We start from the raw sequence: 18,896 nt of genomic DNA, 5'->3' as shown, positions 1-18,896 counted from the left end.
CGTGCCTAGGGCTCCCCTACAGATGGTACCTGCCGATGGCAATGCTGCCAGTGCAGAGTCTAGTATCAGCAGAACCTTGTTCCTCTGCATCTTTATATTGTGGCCCTGGGACTCAAGACATGCTAAGTCTTCGGGACCTGAGGATGAAGACTTGCCTGACTTGGATGGAGTTGGGGGGGGAAGGGAGGATCATCCTCTTCAGAGTGGTCTGCTTTTGTGCTTATGAGAGTGTCCCCTGCTTTCCTGAGCAAATGGACCCTAATGGAGGGTCCATAAGTATGATCTTCCTCACACTTGCGTCAGGCCTCATGCTAGGAGACGCGCTACTTGATGACTCTGGCCAATGTACAGGGAGGTTCCTCCAGTCTGGGTCTGACTGGGGCCTTATAGCCTTCCCCAGGAAGTTAGAATTCCCACACCTGACAGGTCCAGCTGGGGCAGACAACAGATACGGCACTTGGTGAAGAGATGAGCCTCCCTGAGGCAAGTGCAGACAATGCTGATGGTCATCACTGTCAAGAAAAGAGGAGGGACAGGAGACGCAGCTTTTAAAGCCCAGTATTCTGGATATAATCTGATTTCAATACCAGAAAGCTGGGAAGGTTCCCCATGGTGGGGACGCTATCTAACCACTAACTAGTATTAATAGTTCTATTAGTATAGCTACACTGAAGATAAAATTGATGAAGAAACTGGAGAGGCAATTGCTCCACCCCACCACTTATGATTTTGGTGCAGAGCATGAGGACAGCAGGAGCACAGATGCAGACCAATGTACATTACTTGCAAGAATTCTCCTGTCTCAGACACATGGAGCACACATGTACTCACAGCGGAATACACAGAGACCAGCATTTGAAGAAGAAATTAAGTTTACTTACCTGTAACCTAAGTTTTTCAAGATGGGCTCTGCATATTCACACTCATGGGATGCACCTATTGGGTATGCTCAGACAGTGGAATTTTTCCTAGCTGTACCTCCTGGAGTGCTCACAAGCTCCCCCAGTCTCTCCCCTCACCATTCAAACATTCTAAGGGTGAGACCACTCGAAGAAGAAACTTAGGCCGTGATTGTGTGCACAAAACTTGAGACATTTTTCAAAGGGTCTGATTTTCACAGGGGAGCAATTTCTGAAGATCAGGCTCTTTCAAATGGGCACCCAACAATTAAGGCACCCAAAACCATTTTTTTAAATTAAATGCAAGTCTAAGCTTATATTAGGAAGAGGCTAATGGCACTTGCCTGGGAAAAACTTCAAGCTCACCAAGGACAAGTGGAATTTTCAAACCCTGGCACAGTAAATCTTAAAAGTACCATCCAACTAAAAGGTCAAATTACCATCATCACAGACCCCACAAGCCTTAACATCTCTTTGGAACAAGGCCAGAGAGATTTTTATCTCATTATATTTAGTTATGTTACTTCTCTGTTTAGAAACCTATTAACTTCTAACCAAAAATAAGACATACATTTATAACAGTGAGTAACCACTGGAACAAATTTACCAATGGTCATAGTGCATTTTCCATCACTGATCATTTTTAAGTCAAGGCTGGATGTTTCTCTTAAAGATACGCTCTAGGAATTTTTGTGGAAATTTTATGGCCTGTGTCATACAGGAGGTCAGACTAGATGATCCTTTTTGGCCTTGGACTCTATGAAACCCCTACAAATTATAATACAACCCCAAAGATCTAGAAGGGTACCCAATATTTTCTGATGAATAGCATTCAGATGATAGTAAAACTGTTCAAACGGCATTGAAAAGATTGCGTGACAAGTTGCTAACCTGCCCATGCAATGAAGAACATGCCCGTTAGTTTTGCAGATTGGCTTTAAAGGGTCTCTGCAAACTGGAACATTCACTCAGGAGTGTAGTGAAACCCATAAAGGATGGAGGCTGGGAGCAAGACAATACAACTTAGATTAATGGGTTTCAGGATTCAAAGTTAGAGGACACATCCATGAGGAGACAGGGAGCGAGAGAAACAGACAGACACGTCATAGATTTCAGATTTTGCCCATGAAATGTTGCGTGCCAACACAAAATGCATCTGCACTCCACAGGAAAGAAATTACTCTTCTTTAACCCCTTTACCCTAACACCATAGGCTCCCAATGTCGTCATACAACCATTCTGCTGGCAGAATTTAGCCATTTTAGGGATATTTAGATTTATCTTTGCTACCTACTTCTTTAGAAAGAAACTCCACATCTGCTTCATATAGACTCTTCCCACCGGTTTTGGAGATCTCCACCACCACAGCAGTGCAGGCTCTCATGGCAGATGTAGGCAGCACGGCTTCCTCATCCAGCAAGGCATTTAACAAGCTGCTTTTCCCTGCCCCGGTGTTCCCCACCACTGCAATGTAGGTCTTTGGCATTTTTGTATCTTTCTGCAACTTTTCAATCTGTTCTCTTTATTTTATTTTAAAAAAAAAAAAAGGCAGAATTATGAAGCAGTCACCTGGCAACATTTAACTTAAGCTTTCAATTTGCATAAGCAGCTATTCTGACTGATGGAAGTTGAATTACCTACCACGCTCCCAAAATTACTCCACCAGAGATCAAATCAGAACTAGAGGGTTGTATCCTACTTCTGGTATTTTTGAAGTCACCACCACCCTCAAACATTTCACTTACAACATACAGCAATACAACCACCTACTTTAATCATGAGGGTAACTAACTACTGGAACAATTTAGCCAGGCTCATGTTGGATTCTCCATCACTGGTAACATTTAAATCAAGACTGGATGTTTTTCTAAGAGGTCTGCTTTAGGAATTATTTTAGGGTAGTTTATGGCCTGTGTTATACAGGAGGTCAGATTAGATGATCACCATGGTCCCTTCCAGCCTTGGAACTTAGGTATCATCCGTTCTTACCCTGGTAGGATCGTTGCCCCTGCTAATACTGTTATTTACTTGCTGCAATGTTTGACAAATCCACATGACTTCCAGGCTTGGTCATAGCTTAACAACCTAGGCACATGAGCAAATCTCATCTCTCTCAAACACTGTGGTTTCTTCCCTCCCCTCCCCCCATAAGCCGCTCTTCAGCAATCAACAAGATTTAATGTTATTCTACAGAATAACTGTCTGCCTCCAACATTTACACCTATGTAAATAAGCAGCCAGGAAGGTGGAACAAGCCAGGACATCCAGAACAAAATCAGTAAAGCCAGGAACACCTTCAGAAGCTTAAATACAGTCTGGAAATCATTGAAATACAACACCAAAACCAAACTCAAGATTTATCAGAGCTGCGTACTTTCAACACTACTTTATGGTGCAGAATGCTGGAGAATGAGAAAGTAGGACACATCCAAACTGATTCCATCACCAGAGTAGCAATAAGATGGACACCAGAAGACAACTGAAAACGAGGCTGCCCGAGAACAACATAGTGAAGAGCTGTGGAAGCCGAGCTGAAAAACCTGGGGAACCATGGAAAGACTCGCCAGAAACAGACAGGAATGGAGGAGCATCATCACTGCCCTAAATGCCAGAGGCGTAATAGGAACATGAAGATGATGCAATAAGCAATTAATAAATATCAGAGAAGTGTGACTCAATCTTCTGCAAAGGATTCAACTCAGGTTTTCTTTAAGAATTGAAGAGCTCTGTTAAAATACTAGCACGTCACTGCACCACTGACAATACAGAATATATGTATGCTGCAGTTATATTCAATATAGAGGAGAATTATTTTTATTGCATTTGGACAGAGCACCCCCATGGAACTTATTGCTAGTATTTATGTGCTGTCATCTTGAGGGACCTCTATGCTTATCCCTTGCTAAGATATATTGCTTTCTTGGTTTATATAACAATTCATGATACAGTTTTAAGTATTTTAGTGCTCCTGAGACCACAGGAAAACTGAAAATTGCAACTATCTTAAGAGTACTTATGTCTGCTCCAGACTAACAGAAAAGTATCACAGTTCTGCATCTAATAAATTCCAAATTACAGAACTATGCTTACTTAGGAAGTATGATGGGATGTACTAGCTCTTTGGGGTTCAGCAAAGAATCTTCTGTGACAACAGCATCCTAATCCAAATGAGCCTTTGGAAAGAAAATCCATTACCGCTGCATCTATTGCAGGGATTTATCCGAGGACTAGCAGGAGTTCACAAAGTGGGTTTGCTTTAGCAAGTGACCTTTGGCACCCTGTCAATTAACCCAGCAGGAATCATAACACCTGCTGCTAGCCTTCCTTAGAAGCTCAATGAGACAAGCCAGTGAGTTTCAGTCAGAACATTAGCCTATAGAGTTAGGAGGAGTGATTTTTTCTGCAGTTTTGACTGTTTATTAGCAGTATTTATCCTGCAGTAGCTCCCAGAGGCCCTGATCAGGATGAGTGTTCCAGTCTGCTGTAGATTGCACAAATTCATGACATGGTTCTTGTCCCAAAGAGCTTGCAATTTAAGTTTCCATTTTAAAAAAAAACAGGTGCTGTTGGTCTAGGACTGTAGTTAAAGAGACTGGCCTAGAAGCGTAGGTAGGAGAAGTCTATGGTATGCCCTTAGGCCCTTCACAGAACAAGAATGCCAAATAAAGCACCCCAGAACATTGGAAAGACTTTGTTAGCCAGTGTGTGGTGTGTCTTAGTGTATGAGGGAGTGGAGGTGGCAGAGTACAGTATTACCGGAAGGAAAAGAGGGACACAATATTGTACTACTGTATTCCAGCCATACTCATTATGCACATTAATTAGACATTTCCAGTGATATAAAGCTTCTGTTTCTAATTTTTAGATATCACAAGATAAACAGACCTTAAACCGGTCTCTGGTGCAGAACTGAATTACCAGTCTTGGGTTTCAAGAGGGTGGGTATTTTTGTGTTTAACTTTTTAGGGAAGCTGTGTGTGAAACAAACGTACATCTGAGGAAACCTAAACATGCATTTATAAAATTAAGTTAATCCACACCTTGGAGGCATCTACCCCCAAGAAAAATATTCTCCCATTAAAATAATGCAACATAGTGAACTCATACAACTTTAATGAGTGAGATATACTTTGAAGTCCTTTGATTTGAGGAAGGCTATGGTCATTGAGCATAACGTCAACATTATGTCAATACTAAAGAGAGAGACAGAAGGAGAATGAGAGATGGATGGATGGATGGAAGGAAGAAAAACGAGCGGCCCATCCACAATACCCCTGCTCGGGGCTCTAGGGGTGTGTCTGTGCGGATTTGTTCTTGTGCTTTTTCAGGGAGTTTCTTGAGCAGATGGTGTAGTTTCTTTTGGTAACCCTCACTGGGATCAGAGGGACCATCTGCTCAAGAAACTCCCTGAAAAAGCACAAGAACTAATCTGCACAGACACACCCTAGAACCCTGACCTGGGGTATTCTATCTGCTACCCAAGATCCATAAACCTGGAAATCCTGGACGCCCCATCATCTCAGGCATTGGCACCCTGACAGCAGGACTGTCTGGCTATGTAGACTCCCTCCTCAGGCCCTACACTACCAGCACTCCTAGCTATCTTCGAGACACTACTGACTTCCTGAGGAAACTACAATCCATCGGTGATCTTCCTGATAACACCATCCTAGCCACTATGGATGTAGAAGCCCTCTACACCAACATTCTACACAAAGATGGACTACAAGCCGTCAGGAACAGTATCCCCAATAATGTCACGGCAAACCTGGTGGATGAACTTTGTGACTTCATCCTCACCCATAACTATTTCACATTTGGGGTCAATGTATACCTTCAAATCAGCGGCACTGCTATGGGTACCTGCAGGGCCCCACACTATGCCAACATTTTTATGGCTGATTTAGAACAACGCTTCCTCAGCTCTCGTCCCCTAATCCCCCTACTCTACTTGGGCTACATTGATGACATCATCATCATCTGGACCCATGGAAAAGAAGCCTTTGAGGAATTCCACCATGATTTCAACAATTTCCATCCCACCATCAACCTCAGCCTGGACCAGTCCACACAAGAGATCCACTTCCTGGATACTACGGTGCTCATAAGCGATGGTCACATAAATACCACCCTATACCAGAAACCTACTGACCGCTATACTTTCCTACATGCCTCCAGCTTTCATCCAGAGCAGACCACACCACACGATCCATCGTCTACAGCCAAGCTCTTTGACAACTGCATTTGCTCCAACCCCTCAGACAGAGACAAACACCTACAAGATCTCTATCAAGTGTTCTTACAACTACAATACCCACCTGCTGAAGTGAAGAAACAGGTTGACAGAGCCAGAAGAGTACCCAGAAGTTACCTACTACAGGACAGGCCCAACAAAGAAAATAACAGAACGCCACTAGCCGTCACCTTCAGCCCCCAACTAAAACCTCTCCAACGCATTATCAAGGATCTACAACCTATCCTGAAGGACGACCCATCACTCTCACAGATCTTGGCAGACAGGCCAGTCCTTGCTTACAGACAGCCCCCCAACCTGAAGCAAATACTCACCAGCAACCACACACCACACAACAAAAACACTAACCTAGGAACCTATCCTTGCAAAAAAGCCCGTTGCCAACTATGTCCACATATCTATTCAGGGGACATCATCATAGGGCCTAATCACATCAGCCACACTATCAGAGGCTTGTTCACCTGCGCATCTACCAATGTGATATATGCCATCATGTGCCAGCAATGCCCCTTTGCCATGTACATTGGCCAAATTGGACAGTCTACATAAAAGAATAAATGGACACAAATCAGACATCAAGAATTATAACATTCAAAAACCAGTCGGAGAACACTTCAGTCTCTCTGGTCACTCGATTACAGACCTAAAAGTTGCAATTCTTCAACAAAAAAACTTCAAAAACAGACTTCAACGAGAGACTACTGAATTGGAATTAATTTGCAAACTGCACACCATTACATTCGGCTTGAATAAAGACTGGGAGTGGATGTGTCATTACACAAAGTACAACTATTTCCCCATGTTTATTCCCTCCCCCTCTACTGTTCCTCACACGTTCTTGTCAACTGCTGGAAATGGCCCACCTTGATTACCACTACAAAAAGTTGTTTTTCTCTCCTGCTGGTAATAGCTCACCTTACCTGATCACTCGTTACAGTGTGTATGGTAACATCCATTGTTTCATGTTCTCTGTGTATATAAAATCTCCCCACTGTATTTTCCACTACATGCATCCGATGAAGTGAGCTGTAGCTCACGACAGCTTCTGCTCAAATTAATTTGTTAGTCTCTAAGGTGCCACAAGTACTCCTTTTCTTTTTGTGTATTCAGACTAACACAGCTCCTACTCTGAAACCTGTTTCTGAATTGTAATTGAAAAGACTCAAGGTACGTTAAGTGTAATACATCCACAGGGCCACAAGAGGGCACACTGGAACGGCATGACAACAGGTTCCTGGATATTTGAGTAGTTTCTTGTCCTGACCCCATTAATTTAGGTTTTCATACTGAGAACCCATATTGGCTGGATACCATTTCCTCAACAGTTCCTTAAGAAATTCACCACTGGGATGACACCAAATTTGCCACAGTAGCCTAAAACATCCCTGTGAAGTGGCTACTAACACTATTTTACAAATGGATAAACTGAGGCAGAGAAGTTAAAGTGACTTGCCTAAAGTCATGCAGAGAGTCATGAATCCTGCCTTTCAGTATGCTTTGACCAGTACAACCCTGCCTCCCCCTAATGGTCTCATTAGTTTGACAACTATGGACTCTCAAAAATAAAGCTTTACCTCCATTCCTCCATGTGCACTTTATCAATGCCCTCCACAGCACACAGAGTCTGGGAAATGTCATCAAGCACAGTTTGACATTGACTCAATTGGAACTCAATGTCTCCCTCTGATAAAGCCCAGGCTTTCTGAAGCTCACTCTCCGTTATATTTGTATTACTGGAACTTGCTTTGTGAGCAGATTTTTCAGCATCAGAGAGATTGCCCAGATTTTTAGTTTCAGACAAGAGGCCAATAGCACTTGAACTCTCTGTAGACATGGATGGGAATTCTTCCATATCTTCACTTAAATCCTCGGAATGACAGGAAGCTTCTTCATCCGAAGAGCAAACATGTTCTGAAGCTGGTTGGCTAAACGTACATGCCTCAAACGTACAAGGAGAGAGGACCCGGTCTTGAATCTGAAGATTTGCCATAGACGTTGGTTGAAACGAATGGTCTGGCAGAGAGCTTACTGAAGTCTCTGAGGCACCACACTTGTTCAAAGTTGAGATTACCGGAGAGAAAGTTGTGGGATACTCCTTGAAGTCCAGGCTGCAATGACCAGAAGTGTCAGAAAGCGTCTGTACTTGCAGAGAACACTGCAGATTTTCTTCTTTGAAACCAGGAAAGGCAGCAGGTTCACAAGCTAAACTGTTCAATGTTGACCTAGACAAATCCATACCTTCTAGTTCTGGCACACTGCTCATACTACTAAAATCATTAGTAGTCTGTAAGTCACTGCGGTCTTTCGATCCCACTGCAATACAAGGCTCCAAAGCAACTCTTCCATCCATGTAATCATATAGGTTAGTTTGCCCTTTCTGGTTTTGGGGGCGTCCATGCTGGTTATCTTTAGCAAAGTCCTCCTCTTTGTCAGTTCTCTCATGGTGGCTATTAATCATCTCAGCAGAATCACTTGCCTCAGGAGGAGGAAGCTTAGAGGAAGAGAGTTCCAACTGACTGTTGACATATGAGCTCTGAAGACATCTGCTTACATTACTATCTACAGTCTTTTGAGAAGAACTGCTCACTTTGACTGCAGAAGGAGGGATGGATGCATATGAACTTTTCAGTTTCTTCAGTGATAAAGAGTGTTTGGCTTCAGGCTTGGATGGCGTTTGGGTAAGATGTTCAGTAAGGCTTGTCTGAGAAGTGCTGCATGATCCTGAAGCATCAGGAGAGCCAATTTCCTTTTGATTTGGTGCTGGTTCCTCATCAGCAGACTCTGAAGAAATTGCAACAACAGGGGGACACATTTTGGATGGAGGGGAAATGCTGCTTCTGTTACCACTATCACCATGCTCCTCATGAGAAAGCTCCCTTTTTAACTGCGCCTGAGAATTAATGCATAGTCTTATATGTGACGTAATTTGTTCTTGTATAGGTGAGTTAGCGTTCCAATCCACTGTGGCTGCAGGTGTTAAATCTGGAGGTGAAAAGAAAAAAACACCAAACATTTCATTTGGGATTCACAGAAATCTAGACTATTCCAATGCCCACTTCGGCTCCTTATATGCCTATCAAATTCAAGCTTCTGCTACTTGCTTCTCAGCTACAACCTTCTCTCCTTTTGCTTTCCCTCCCATGTGCCCTGAATTCTGCCAATGATGCCAGCCTAGATACCCCCTTCATCTCACTCACACTCTGCTACTTTCTGCCTTCTTCCAAGCCACCCCCATACGTGGAATGCCCTCCTTAATGTTTACCAGGTCACCTCCCTCTCTCTCACTCTCAAACCCCACCCCCATGACTTGTCTCTCAAAAGGCCGAGGCAGATTTAAAGCCAACAATGGATCACTGCTTTACTGTGTAATCATGTGATCTTTTTGCTTCACTTCTCCCTTTCCTCTCCTAAATTCTGCTATTTCATTTATCCATGTCCCACACTTGTCATCATATCCAAGTTCAGACTGCACGCTCTGGGGCAGGGACTGTATACTTGCTTTTGTGGAGTACCCTGGCATGTTTCTGGCTGTTCAAACAAATAAAAAATATAACTTGAAACATTTGGGTGCCCTCTACCCTCACCCCTTGATTCAATGTTAGTTTTGCACCAACAGAGAACAGCTGCATTTTAGAGTGAGCAACTTCATTTGTTTAGACCCTACTAATAGAGGCTTCCTTAGTGGAGAATATAATTTTTACCCTCAGATTTAAGGATGAAAATGGATCAATCAACTTTATTTGTTTTTGTCTCTTTACAGACTCAGGCGGGGCACTGGTTTACATTTTTGAGGCTATCTTCACAACCATACGGGTTAAAACTGTTTTGTTTTTTTTTAATGAAAGTTGAGATTCTGGAGCACAATTCCAAGTTAAGGGATGAATTCTGGGATAGAGAAATATGCGGGCCTTGTGCTTATGTGTCTGCCTAAATATGAGGCCAGCTGAGCACATCTGTTACATCTGTGCTAGAGTAGGTCCAGGCTGTAATCACAGCTCAGGAAGACATAGCTAAGTTATCTTTAGTGTAGCTACCTCAGGTACCAGAGCAGTGAAGCTGCAGCAGTGTGCACGTCAGTGTGGACTGTACAAGATGGCTCAAAAGCCCGTGACTGCAGTGTAGACGTACCCTTAGACGGAAGCCAGTGCTCCAGAACACTAGTAAGCTAGAGAACTACAATATTTGTAAACTTCTCAGCAAATTCAATCTGCATTAGCCATACCACTCAGGCTGCTCTGTCCACAGCCACGAGGAATGCAAGAAAAACCACGCTGGAAGATGGAAAGAGTGTGTGTCTATATAAAAATATAAACACATTAAATTTATAACTGAAATGCAGGAGCCAGAGCAACCGATGTAAGCTACTTCCAAGTTTGTAGGATAAGGCAAATTTGGTTCCAAAACACTGTGAGAGAGACATTCCTCACACAAAAAGGGAAGTTTATCAATGTGAAATCAGACAACTATAATTTCTCTATACAATAGGGACTATGCGCCATAATAAATATGACGTGCTGTGATAGCCAAATTAATTTATTTCTGGCAGTTTTCATAGCCACACACCCAGCCCACAACATATGCCTTCTCAAATGCATTTTTCTGCCTTAAGACATGTATTTTTTATGCTTTTTAAAAAAAATTACCACCTTTGCAGGGAGAGCATACAGATTTTGTTTGAAGACAGGAGATTTCACTATTTTGTGTGTTGTTGTGACCATCAAATTCAGGGACTTCATGTTGGTCTGCATCACTTTCTACCTTCAAGATGATCTTCTGTGAACTAGAAACAGCTCCAGTTATTGAATTCACACAGAATGCAGGAACTGATAAGTCTTCTATATTGGGTGTTTTGACACCATCAAGTGTTCTCTCAGCCCGGTGCAGTATTGGCATGTAATTTTTGTCTTTGATGCTTTCAACATGGTCTTCTGACTCCAACTGCTGCGGCAAGTTACTTATAACACACTGGCTGCTCTCTCTAGACGTCTCAATGAGATCTGAAGTTATATTTGTGTCTTCATCACTCCAATACACAGCTGAAGCTTCTAAGGAGTTACATGAAAAACCTGACTGTGTGTCAAGACCAGCTGCTTTGCAACTGTCACTGCAAATACCTTCATGTAGCCCGTCACCTGTTCCACTAGAACTACTGCTACTTAGTTTTCGGGCAAGTTGATGATGCTCATTTTCAACAGAGCTATTTGATATGTCAGAGAATATGAAGTCCAAATCTTTGATTTTGGTGCTCTGTTCAGAATTTATATCAGGAGACTTCAGGGGAGATTTAGCAGAAGTATATAGATTATCTAATGCTAAACACACCCTAGACTGAAACTGTTCCTCTTCAGACAGGGAATCTGCACTTGGGCTTTCTGGAATTTTATTTACCACATCTTTTTCTAGTACATAAGTCCACGAATCTTCTGAACTGGCAGCAAGTTCAGTAAACCCGGACTGACTGTCAAAGGGGAGACTCTGGGATTCAGATATTAATTTAACTGACTGTTTTCCATTTACTTGAGGTTCAATACTTGAAAGCAGAAGTAAACTGCTTCCATCTCTCCTTTCACTGTCTACTTCACCTATAGATTTACAGTCAGTGTCTTCTTCTACTTTACTTTTAATGGATGGCACAAACCTTTCAGGTTTTGTGTTTTCATTTACCAGGTTCTCAGAGTCATTTGTTTTTTTAAAAAATTCTCTCACCAACTGGGCAATATTTTTACTATTTTCCTTCTCCACTTCATCACGATGCTGAGCCGTTTGAAGAATGGGGTATTTTTTAAAGAACTTCTTAACACTACTGCTAACAAACTGATCATGACACTCCTTCAAATCAGTGGGAATGGAAAACAAGATTACATTAGGACTGGGCAGGTCAGATACAAACTCCTGCATGGAAAGAGACCCTAAAGGGCAGTTTCTCTTTTGGGAGCAGCACTGCTCATCTTCAGAAACTGAAGTTCCAGAATATTCGTTTCTACTAATGTGTCTTTTTAGTGTTCTGAAAGAATTATTTTTGTTTGCCTCTTTATTCTGAGAATCTTTATTCTCCTCTTTATGAAATTCCACTCTGTTCGTAAAGTTAGACTCTGAAACAGTTAAATCTTCGTTACTGCCTTCAGAAAAGTCTGCACATCCTGTGGGCTGGCATATCTTTGCTTGGGATTTTAGGGGTTCAGAGTCTTTGCTTTCTTCATGCATATATACCAGTTCATTTGTTTCTGTTTTCTGATTAAATTTGTCTTTTTCTGCACAAAGGCTTGTCAGCATTTCATTTACTGGAGAGTCTTTAACAGTTTTTAGGGCTCCAAGAGGCACAGCTAGTGTCCCCACCTCTAGTTCTTGAATGCAACCATCAAGCAAGCTATGCGCAGGCTCCGGATTCTCCTCTAGATTTTTTCCAGCTTGGATAGAATTAGAATCAGCATTTCCTACATGTTCATCTGAACAACCTGCATCTCCCTTATTCAAACCAACCTCTGCATTGCCTTTCACTGCTTCCATTTCTCTCTGGCTTCCCGGTACACAGGGAAATTCTATAGAATTATATGGATAACGTAAGGATCCAAGATCACGTTCTGCAGTTATTTGGTTCTCTGTTTTTTCTTGTCTCAGTGTTGGGCTTTTTACTAAGTGACTGAATTCACCAACTACCACACCTGTGCTACAATTTTCAGGTCCAGCAATTCTAACTTCACTTAGATCATATTCTGCATTGCAAAGAGAATAGCATTTTCCCTCCAAACTCCTATCTGTTGATGTTTCTGTACCTATCACTGATTTGATATCAGCTGTTTCAATCACTCTGTCAAGCTGATCTTCATTTGGCTTGCAGTCCAGGTCAGCTTGCAGAATAATGCTGCCAGAAACACTGTTTGGATCAGAGATGACAGTATCCTTCTTCAGGATTTTGCTTCTATCATGCTGCATTTCAACTGTATTTTTCATTCTCATGCTATTGTTTTCTTCCTTTTCCTTTTCAACTTCAGAATCTGAGATATATAAATTAAGTTCCTCTCCACTGAATAACTCAGACCCCTCTGTAGGGTCATTTTCAATTTCCTTTAGGTGGTTTTCAGCTATATTTTCTTTGGCAGATTCAGGCTTTCCAAATGCAATAGCCTGCATCCCGACTGCAAGATCATTTTTGTCTACACTGCATGGTTGTGTGTCCATTTCAGAAGTTTGCAGTTTGATTCCACCTTCCTCTTGGCATATACTTTTTTGATTACTCCTTTCCAAAGCAGTTGGTGTCAAGATTTCAGTAGTCATATTTTGTTCACATAGCTTCTTCAAATCACAGTCTACAACAAAGTCCTCTGGATAAAGTGATTGTTTCACAGGATCCTCTTTGGATTTCAAGTCTATGTTACTTTCCAAATGCTGGGACTCTACGGCATGGGAATCTGTCTCCTGCTGGTCATGAAATGCACTAGACTGCTGTCGTAATTCCAAATGGGCAGCGCTAACAGAAGAGTTCTCATTATTTTCTTGGTAATTATTCAGTGTTCCCAAATCAAGCTCACTAAAATGTGCATCAGCATTATCTTTTTCCAGTGTAACTGATTTTACACTCCATTTACAGTTTACTGCCTCACCTGTATTTTCATCATTCAACTTCATACCTTCTTCATTCCTGGTGTCCTGCTGGGGCAAGATGTAGTCATTTACAGGTTCTGGATTGTTTCCCATGTCCCTTTTATTCACATAGTAAGGGGACTGTGTTTGTGAACAGGAATAATCATTAGTAGCAGCAAGAAGCTCTGACTTTAGAGAAGTCTGTTTGGGTAAGCATAATGGAGAAAGATCATTTGCTATTCCTCCCTCTAATTCTGAAGAGTAATATGCTGTATTCCCTTCCAGCCTGTTTGTGGGTGCTTTTGTAACGCTGCTGTGATTAAGATTGGTTTGTCCAACATGCATATTTGCCATAATCTCCATCTCTTTATCTATACCTTTGTTTTCTATATTTTTCTGTTCTTCAAATATGCTATCATTAATGGCTGTTCCTGAGTCATGTCTCTCTTCTGGTATTTTCATTATCTCTTTGCTTTTGATACTATCTTCATCTGTCTTTTTATAAAACGTATTCTCAATACTAACTGACTGATCAAGCTGCTTCTCCCCTGATGCTGTATCATCCACTACTGAGCAAGCAGTTTTCAGTTCCTGGCAATCAGTATCATACATCTCATTGTTATCGTTAAGAGTGGAATCCAAAGTATGTCTGACAAGGATTTCAACTGTTTTAATACACCTGGTGTTAGTGGTTGAAAGAGAATTGGAAGAAAACACAGAGACATATGACTCGTCCTCTTCTTTTCCTGGAGACCTCTTTCTCTCCAAAGTACAGTCACTCTTCTGTAGAAGACACCGATCAAGAAATTCTTCACCTACATTAATCGGTGACTCAGGATTCATCGCTTCCACCAATTTCTCTGTGTTTTCCCAAAATGTCACTGTATTTGGAGAAGAACACGAAGCTACAAATACTGTTTTTTCATCAAAGGTTTTTATCCGTGTTTCTGAAGGCAGCTTTTCCTCTGCTTTGGAATCTATCTCCATCTGTTTAGAGAACTCTCTCCAGGAATTTTTACTTGCATTGTTAAACAGTATAGTTCTTTCATATGCCTCTGAAAATTGTTGAAGACTCAAATGTGTGTCCACAGACATATTTACTTCTTCCTCACAGATACTAGTGTTTGACACACTATTTTTGTTTCCATTTACTGCAGGTTTTGTAGCCAGTAAGTTTATGGCCCTCTCATTTATTAGCCTACTTTGAGTTCCCACTTCTGCATATGATATTTCAACACAATCTGTAACTAAAGATATTCTCGTCTCTGTATCCATGGAATCCATCTTTGATTCACTCTCATCTTTGTCTCCGTATCTAACAGGACTACCCATTGTTAAAGAGATGGCATTTACATTCATACCTGTTTGCTCTTCATCCCCTTCAGAAGCACTTACTTCCAAATGTATTTTATTGATACCAAAATCACTATCCTCCTGTGGCACACCTTTTGTAGATACGGATGTAGTCATATATACGTGGTCTGACTGAAAGCCTTCAGACTCTATACACACAGTGGCATGAGAAATATTTGCCTTATTGCATGCATTCTGTTCCACAGAAGTTTCAGTTTCATTTTGAGACAATGGCTGGATGTTTGTTTCCTGGCTCATCATTTCACTGATGGACCTCTTGACAGATGTAAAAGCTCCAGAGTCTTCATACCTGCAAGGATACTCAGGAGAAGTCATTTCTACTGCTGTGGCCTGCAAACTGCAAAATGTTCCACTCAAAGGTTTGACAACTGCCCCTGAATTACGTAATTCCTCTTCCTTTGGAGCTGGTTGGTGAGGTGAGCTCTCACTGTGCAAAGAGCCAGAGGAAGACGGCACACAATTACAGGGAGAATCATAAGTTACATCTTCCAAGTATGTATCTTGAGAAAGGATATGGTGTTTAGAAGGAGAATGTACATGATAGTCTGAGATATTCTCTGTACACAAGGGCAGGTTCTCTGGTGCTGTGGGATCTGAATTGTTTTGAAGTTTCTTTGTTACAAGCCCATCCAGTGCCACATGAGAATCCATTGATGATTCTTCCTCTTCTGAATGAAGCATATCCAGACACTGGACAATATTTGTTCCACTGGCTCTAGAGACAACTTGTTCTGTAACACAGCTCTGGAATAAGGCAACCCCACTGACAGTGTCATCCTCATTTTCTTGGAATTTAGCAGAACCAATATTACACTCAGAACCGGACATTTCTTTTGCTGCACACATTGTCAGAATTTTATGAGCATCAGAAGAATTCTGATGTTCTAGGTTAATTATTCCAGTGTCTGAAAACATATAGTCCTGATCTAAAGCATTTTGCAACTTGTCCTCAAAAACATGATCACTATGTATTTCTCTCACTTCTCTGTTTGATATCATAATGATTTTATCAGTGTTAGGTTCAGCTCCTTCTTGAATATCCAAAGTAGTTTCAGGCTTCTGAGTTTCCATATGTAAGGTATTATTTAAAGTTTCCAATTCTCCATCAGCCAAGGAACAACTTTCACGTTCTACAATATCACTACTTTCTTTTATTGCTTCCTCATTTGGCATAAGGCTGTCTTGCTTTATAACTGAAGTCAGCTCATCTTTGCAGATCTCATTTTTCATCTCAGAATGCCGAACACTATGTGGAAGTTCTAAGTCTGGCACAAATGATATGTTTACTTCCCGAGTTCTGTCTATGGTCACAGCAGTTTCAGAAGGCAAATCCAACTCTTCTACACAGGTTTTACCATCTGCATTCACTAGTTTCTTCGGACTCACCACTTCTTTTGCAGGAGACCCACCATCCAGATCTTTACCCAAAGCAATGTCTTCTGGGACAATGCTTATTGCCATACAGTCACTGTTTTCTGAATAGTTTTCTACTTCAACAATAACCAACTCTGACAGGCTATTTACACGAAGACTACCCTTTTTCTTTGAATGAGATTCACAAGTTTCAGCACCAGCAACAGATACAGCCAAACATGGAGTTTCATGTACACAAGCATCACCAATATGCTGCTCCAATGAATACTTATTCTCTTCTTCTGTTGAACTTTCCTTTTCCATTAAATTCGCCTTATAATCACCGACTGATGGCACCTGAACATTTTTCATAGCTTCATTTATCACTTCTGTGACTTGCATTTGAATATAAGGTTCTGAATGCCCCGAAGTTTCATGTTTAGCTGTTTCTTCAGTGCTGTTAATAACGTTAATCTCCATCACTACGTCGTCGTCAGAGTTTGCACAACTTCCAAGCACTGACTTATCAGCTACAGGAACTAGTGGCTTGGAATCAAGGTTGCCTCCACTTTCTACTTGAAAAGAGTCTGAAAGATCTAGACTATTAACAGAAAGACTAGCTCTGACAATTGCTTTTCCACTCGGGTCACTGTCATGTGTCTCTACAGCACCTCCTGAGTGAGGAAAAGGTGGTGAAGGTTCCAGATTATAAGTTACAGGAGGTTGTGTTTCTATTTCACCACTGTCTTGTCTCTCATCCAGGAATGGTCTGTAAAACTTTGACATGCTTCCTAATGTGCATGGTTGGGCTCCGCTTGGTTTCACACAGAGAAAGTCAGAATTAGCCAGTTCTGCTGTCCTTGCAGCATTTTCGTGAAACGAAGACTGTGCAATTTCAAAGACTCTTTGTTGAGAAGGCTCTGTGGTGACTGTTGAGTCCTTCCGATGGACATATTCAGGTGAAGAAGAACGTACAATCTGAGAATTAGGTCTAGTGTAGTTTTCCAAAGAAGTATCTGCTGTTGCAGCTGATGTAGATGTTGCAGGCATTTCTAATTTGTTTGAAGTCACATTAACAGAATTTGTACAAAGAGAAGACTTCGCTGAAGACAGGACTGAGCCAGCTGATGTTAACGGCAGAGTCACAATGACCGTGGGAGGCTGCATATCACCACAGTGTGTGCTAGATATAGATGGAGCTCCACTATTTGGGACTACTTGAGAAGTCCATGCCAGCTGGGATACAATGGGAAGGCCAACATTGTTCTCGAAGACCAGACCTGCGTTGTACACTGGTGGTACTTCAGGAGATGTCAACAGCGGTAACTGAACCTGTAGAAAAGAGACAAGAGTCACAGCACCATAAAATGCTAAGTATAAGTAACTGAAAAGGAATGAACTTTGGTTTTACATATTAATTGTGAAAACAGAAACCCATGTAGAATGGATAACTTGACATTTCATATCTACTTAATCCCTCTTCACCACCACCACCCACTTACTCGGTGCCACCCTCCACCACCCCACCCCCACACTACTACACATTAAGGGCACATAATTTTTGACTGGAGGGAGCATAATAACCTTCTTCCCCATACACAACTGATGACCTCAGTTGCTTTCAACTACCTGAAAGGGCATTCCAAAGAGGATGGATCTAGACTGTTCTCAGTGGTAGCAGATGACAGAACGAGGAGTAATGGTCTCAAGTTGCAGTGGGGGAGGTTTAGGTTGGATATTAGGAAAAACTTTTTCACTAGGAGGGTGGTGAAGCACTGGAATGCGTTACCTAGGGAGGTGGTGGAATCTCCTTCCCTAGAGGTTTTAAGGTCGGGCTTGACAAAGCCCTGGCTGGGATGATTTAGTTGGGGATTGGTCCTGCTTTGAGCAGGGGGTTGGACTAGATGACCTCCTGAGGTCCCTTCCAACCCTGATATTCTATATTTATTACACTCCAAGTGTAGTCAGTGCTATTTTTCAGGAAGTGGTCCAAGTTCCAACAGCACTTCTTTCTCGTTCTGTCTGGCCAACGTAGGCACCCTTGAAACAATTCAGAAGCAGTGCAGGAGTGATCAGAGGGAACTCAACAAGGGGCGGGGGAGCAGTGCTTGCTGAAGACAGGATCGAGAAATGTACACACACACAATAGGTATTTATTATTTTTTTCCATTTGTAATATAAATGTATTTATTATAACAGAATCTTCAAGATGTGCACATAAACAGTATGACATTTTTGTAACCATTGTCCTTCTTTCCCCAATTCCCCATCTTGTTTGTTGCTAGCATTCATTGTATCTTCTCTAAAACTTAGAAAATAAGTACACTGGGCCAGGATCTGGGTCTTATTTGTCTGAAAAGCGCCCATTACACTTGTGTATTGAACAAACAACAGCATGACTCTTGCAGTGAGCAGGGGAACTGATTCAGGAGGTC

General features: G+C 41.8%; 1 protein-coding gene across 6 annotated transcripts in view; it reads right to left on the bottom strand.

Annotated features, from left to right (window-relative positions):
- LOC140906245 (uncharacterized) overlaps window positions 1-18,896 on the bottom strand; it is a 106,743-nt gene that overhangs the window by 68,240 nt on the left and 19,607 nt on the right. For all 6 annotated transcript variants that reach the window (XM_073329827.2, XM_073329829.2, XM_073329828.2 and 3 more), the window contains exons 6-8: window positions 10,800-17,793; window positions 7,728-9,135; window positions 2,194-2,419 (exon numbers count right to left, since the gene is read on the bottom strand). In XM_073329827.2, the coding sequence (XP_073185928.2) occupies window positions 2,194-2,419; window positions 7,728-9,135; window positions 10,800-17,793 (8,628 nt within the window). The remainder of the gene's footprint in view (window positions 1-2,193; window positions 2,420-7,727; window positions 9,136-10,799; window positions 17,794-18,896) is intronic.

This window comes from Lepidochelys kempii, chromosome 2 (genome assembly GCF_965140285.1).
Source record: "Lepidochelys kempii isolate rLepKem1 chromosome 2, rLepKem1.hap1, whole genome shotgun sequence".
Lineage (NCBI taxonomy): Eukaryota > Metazoa > Chordata > Testudines > Cheloniidae > Lepidochelys > Lepidochelys kempii.
Note: the sequence above shows the minus strand (reverse complement) of the source record. Positions and strands in the feature narration are given on the sequence as shown.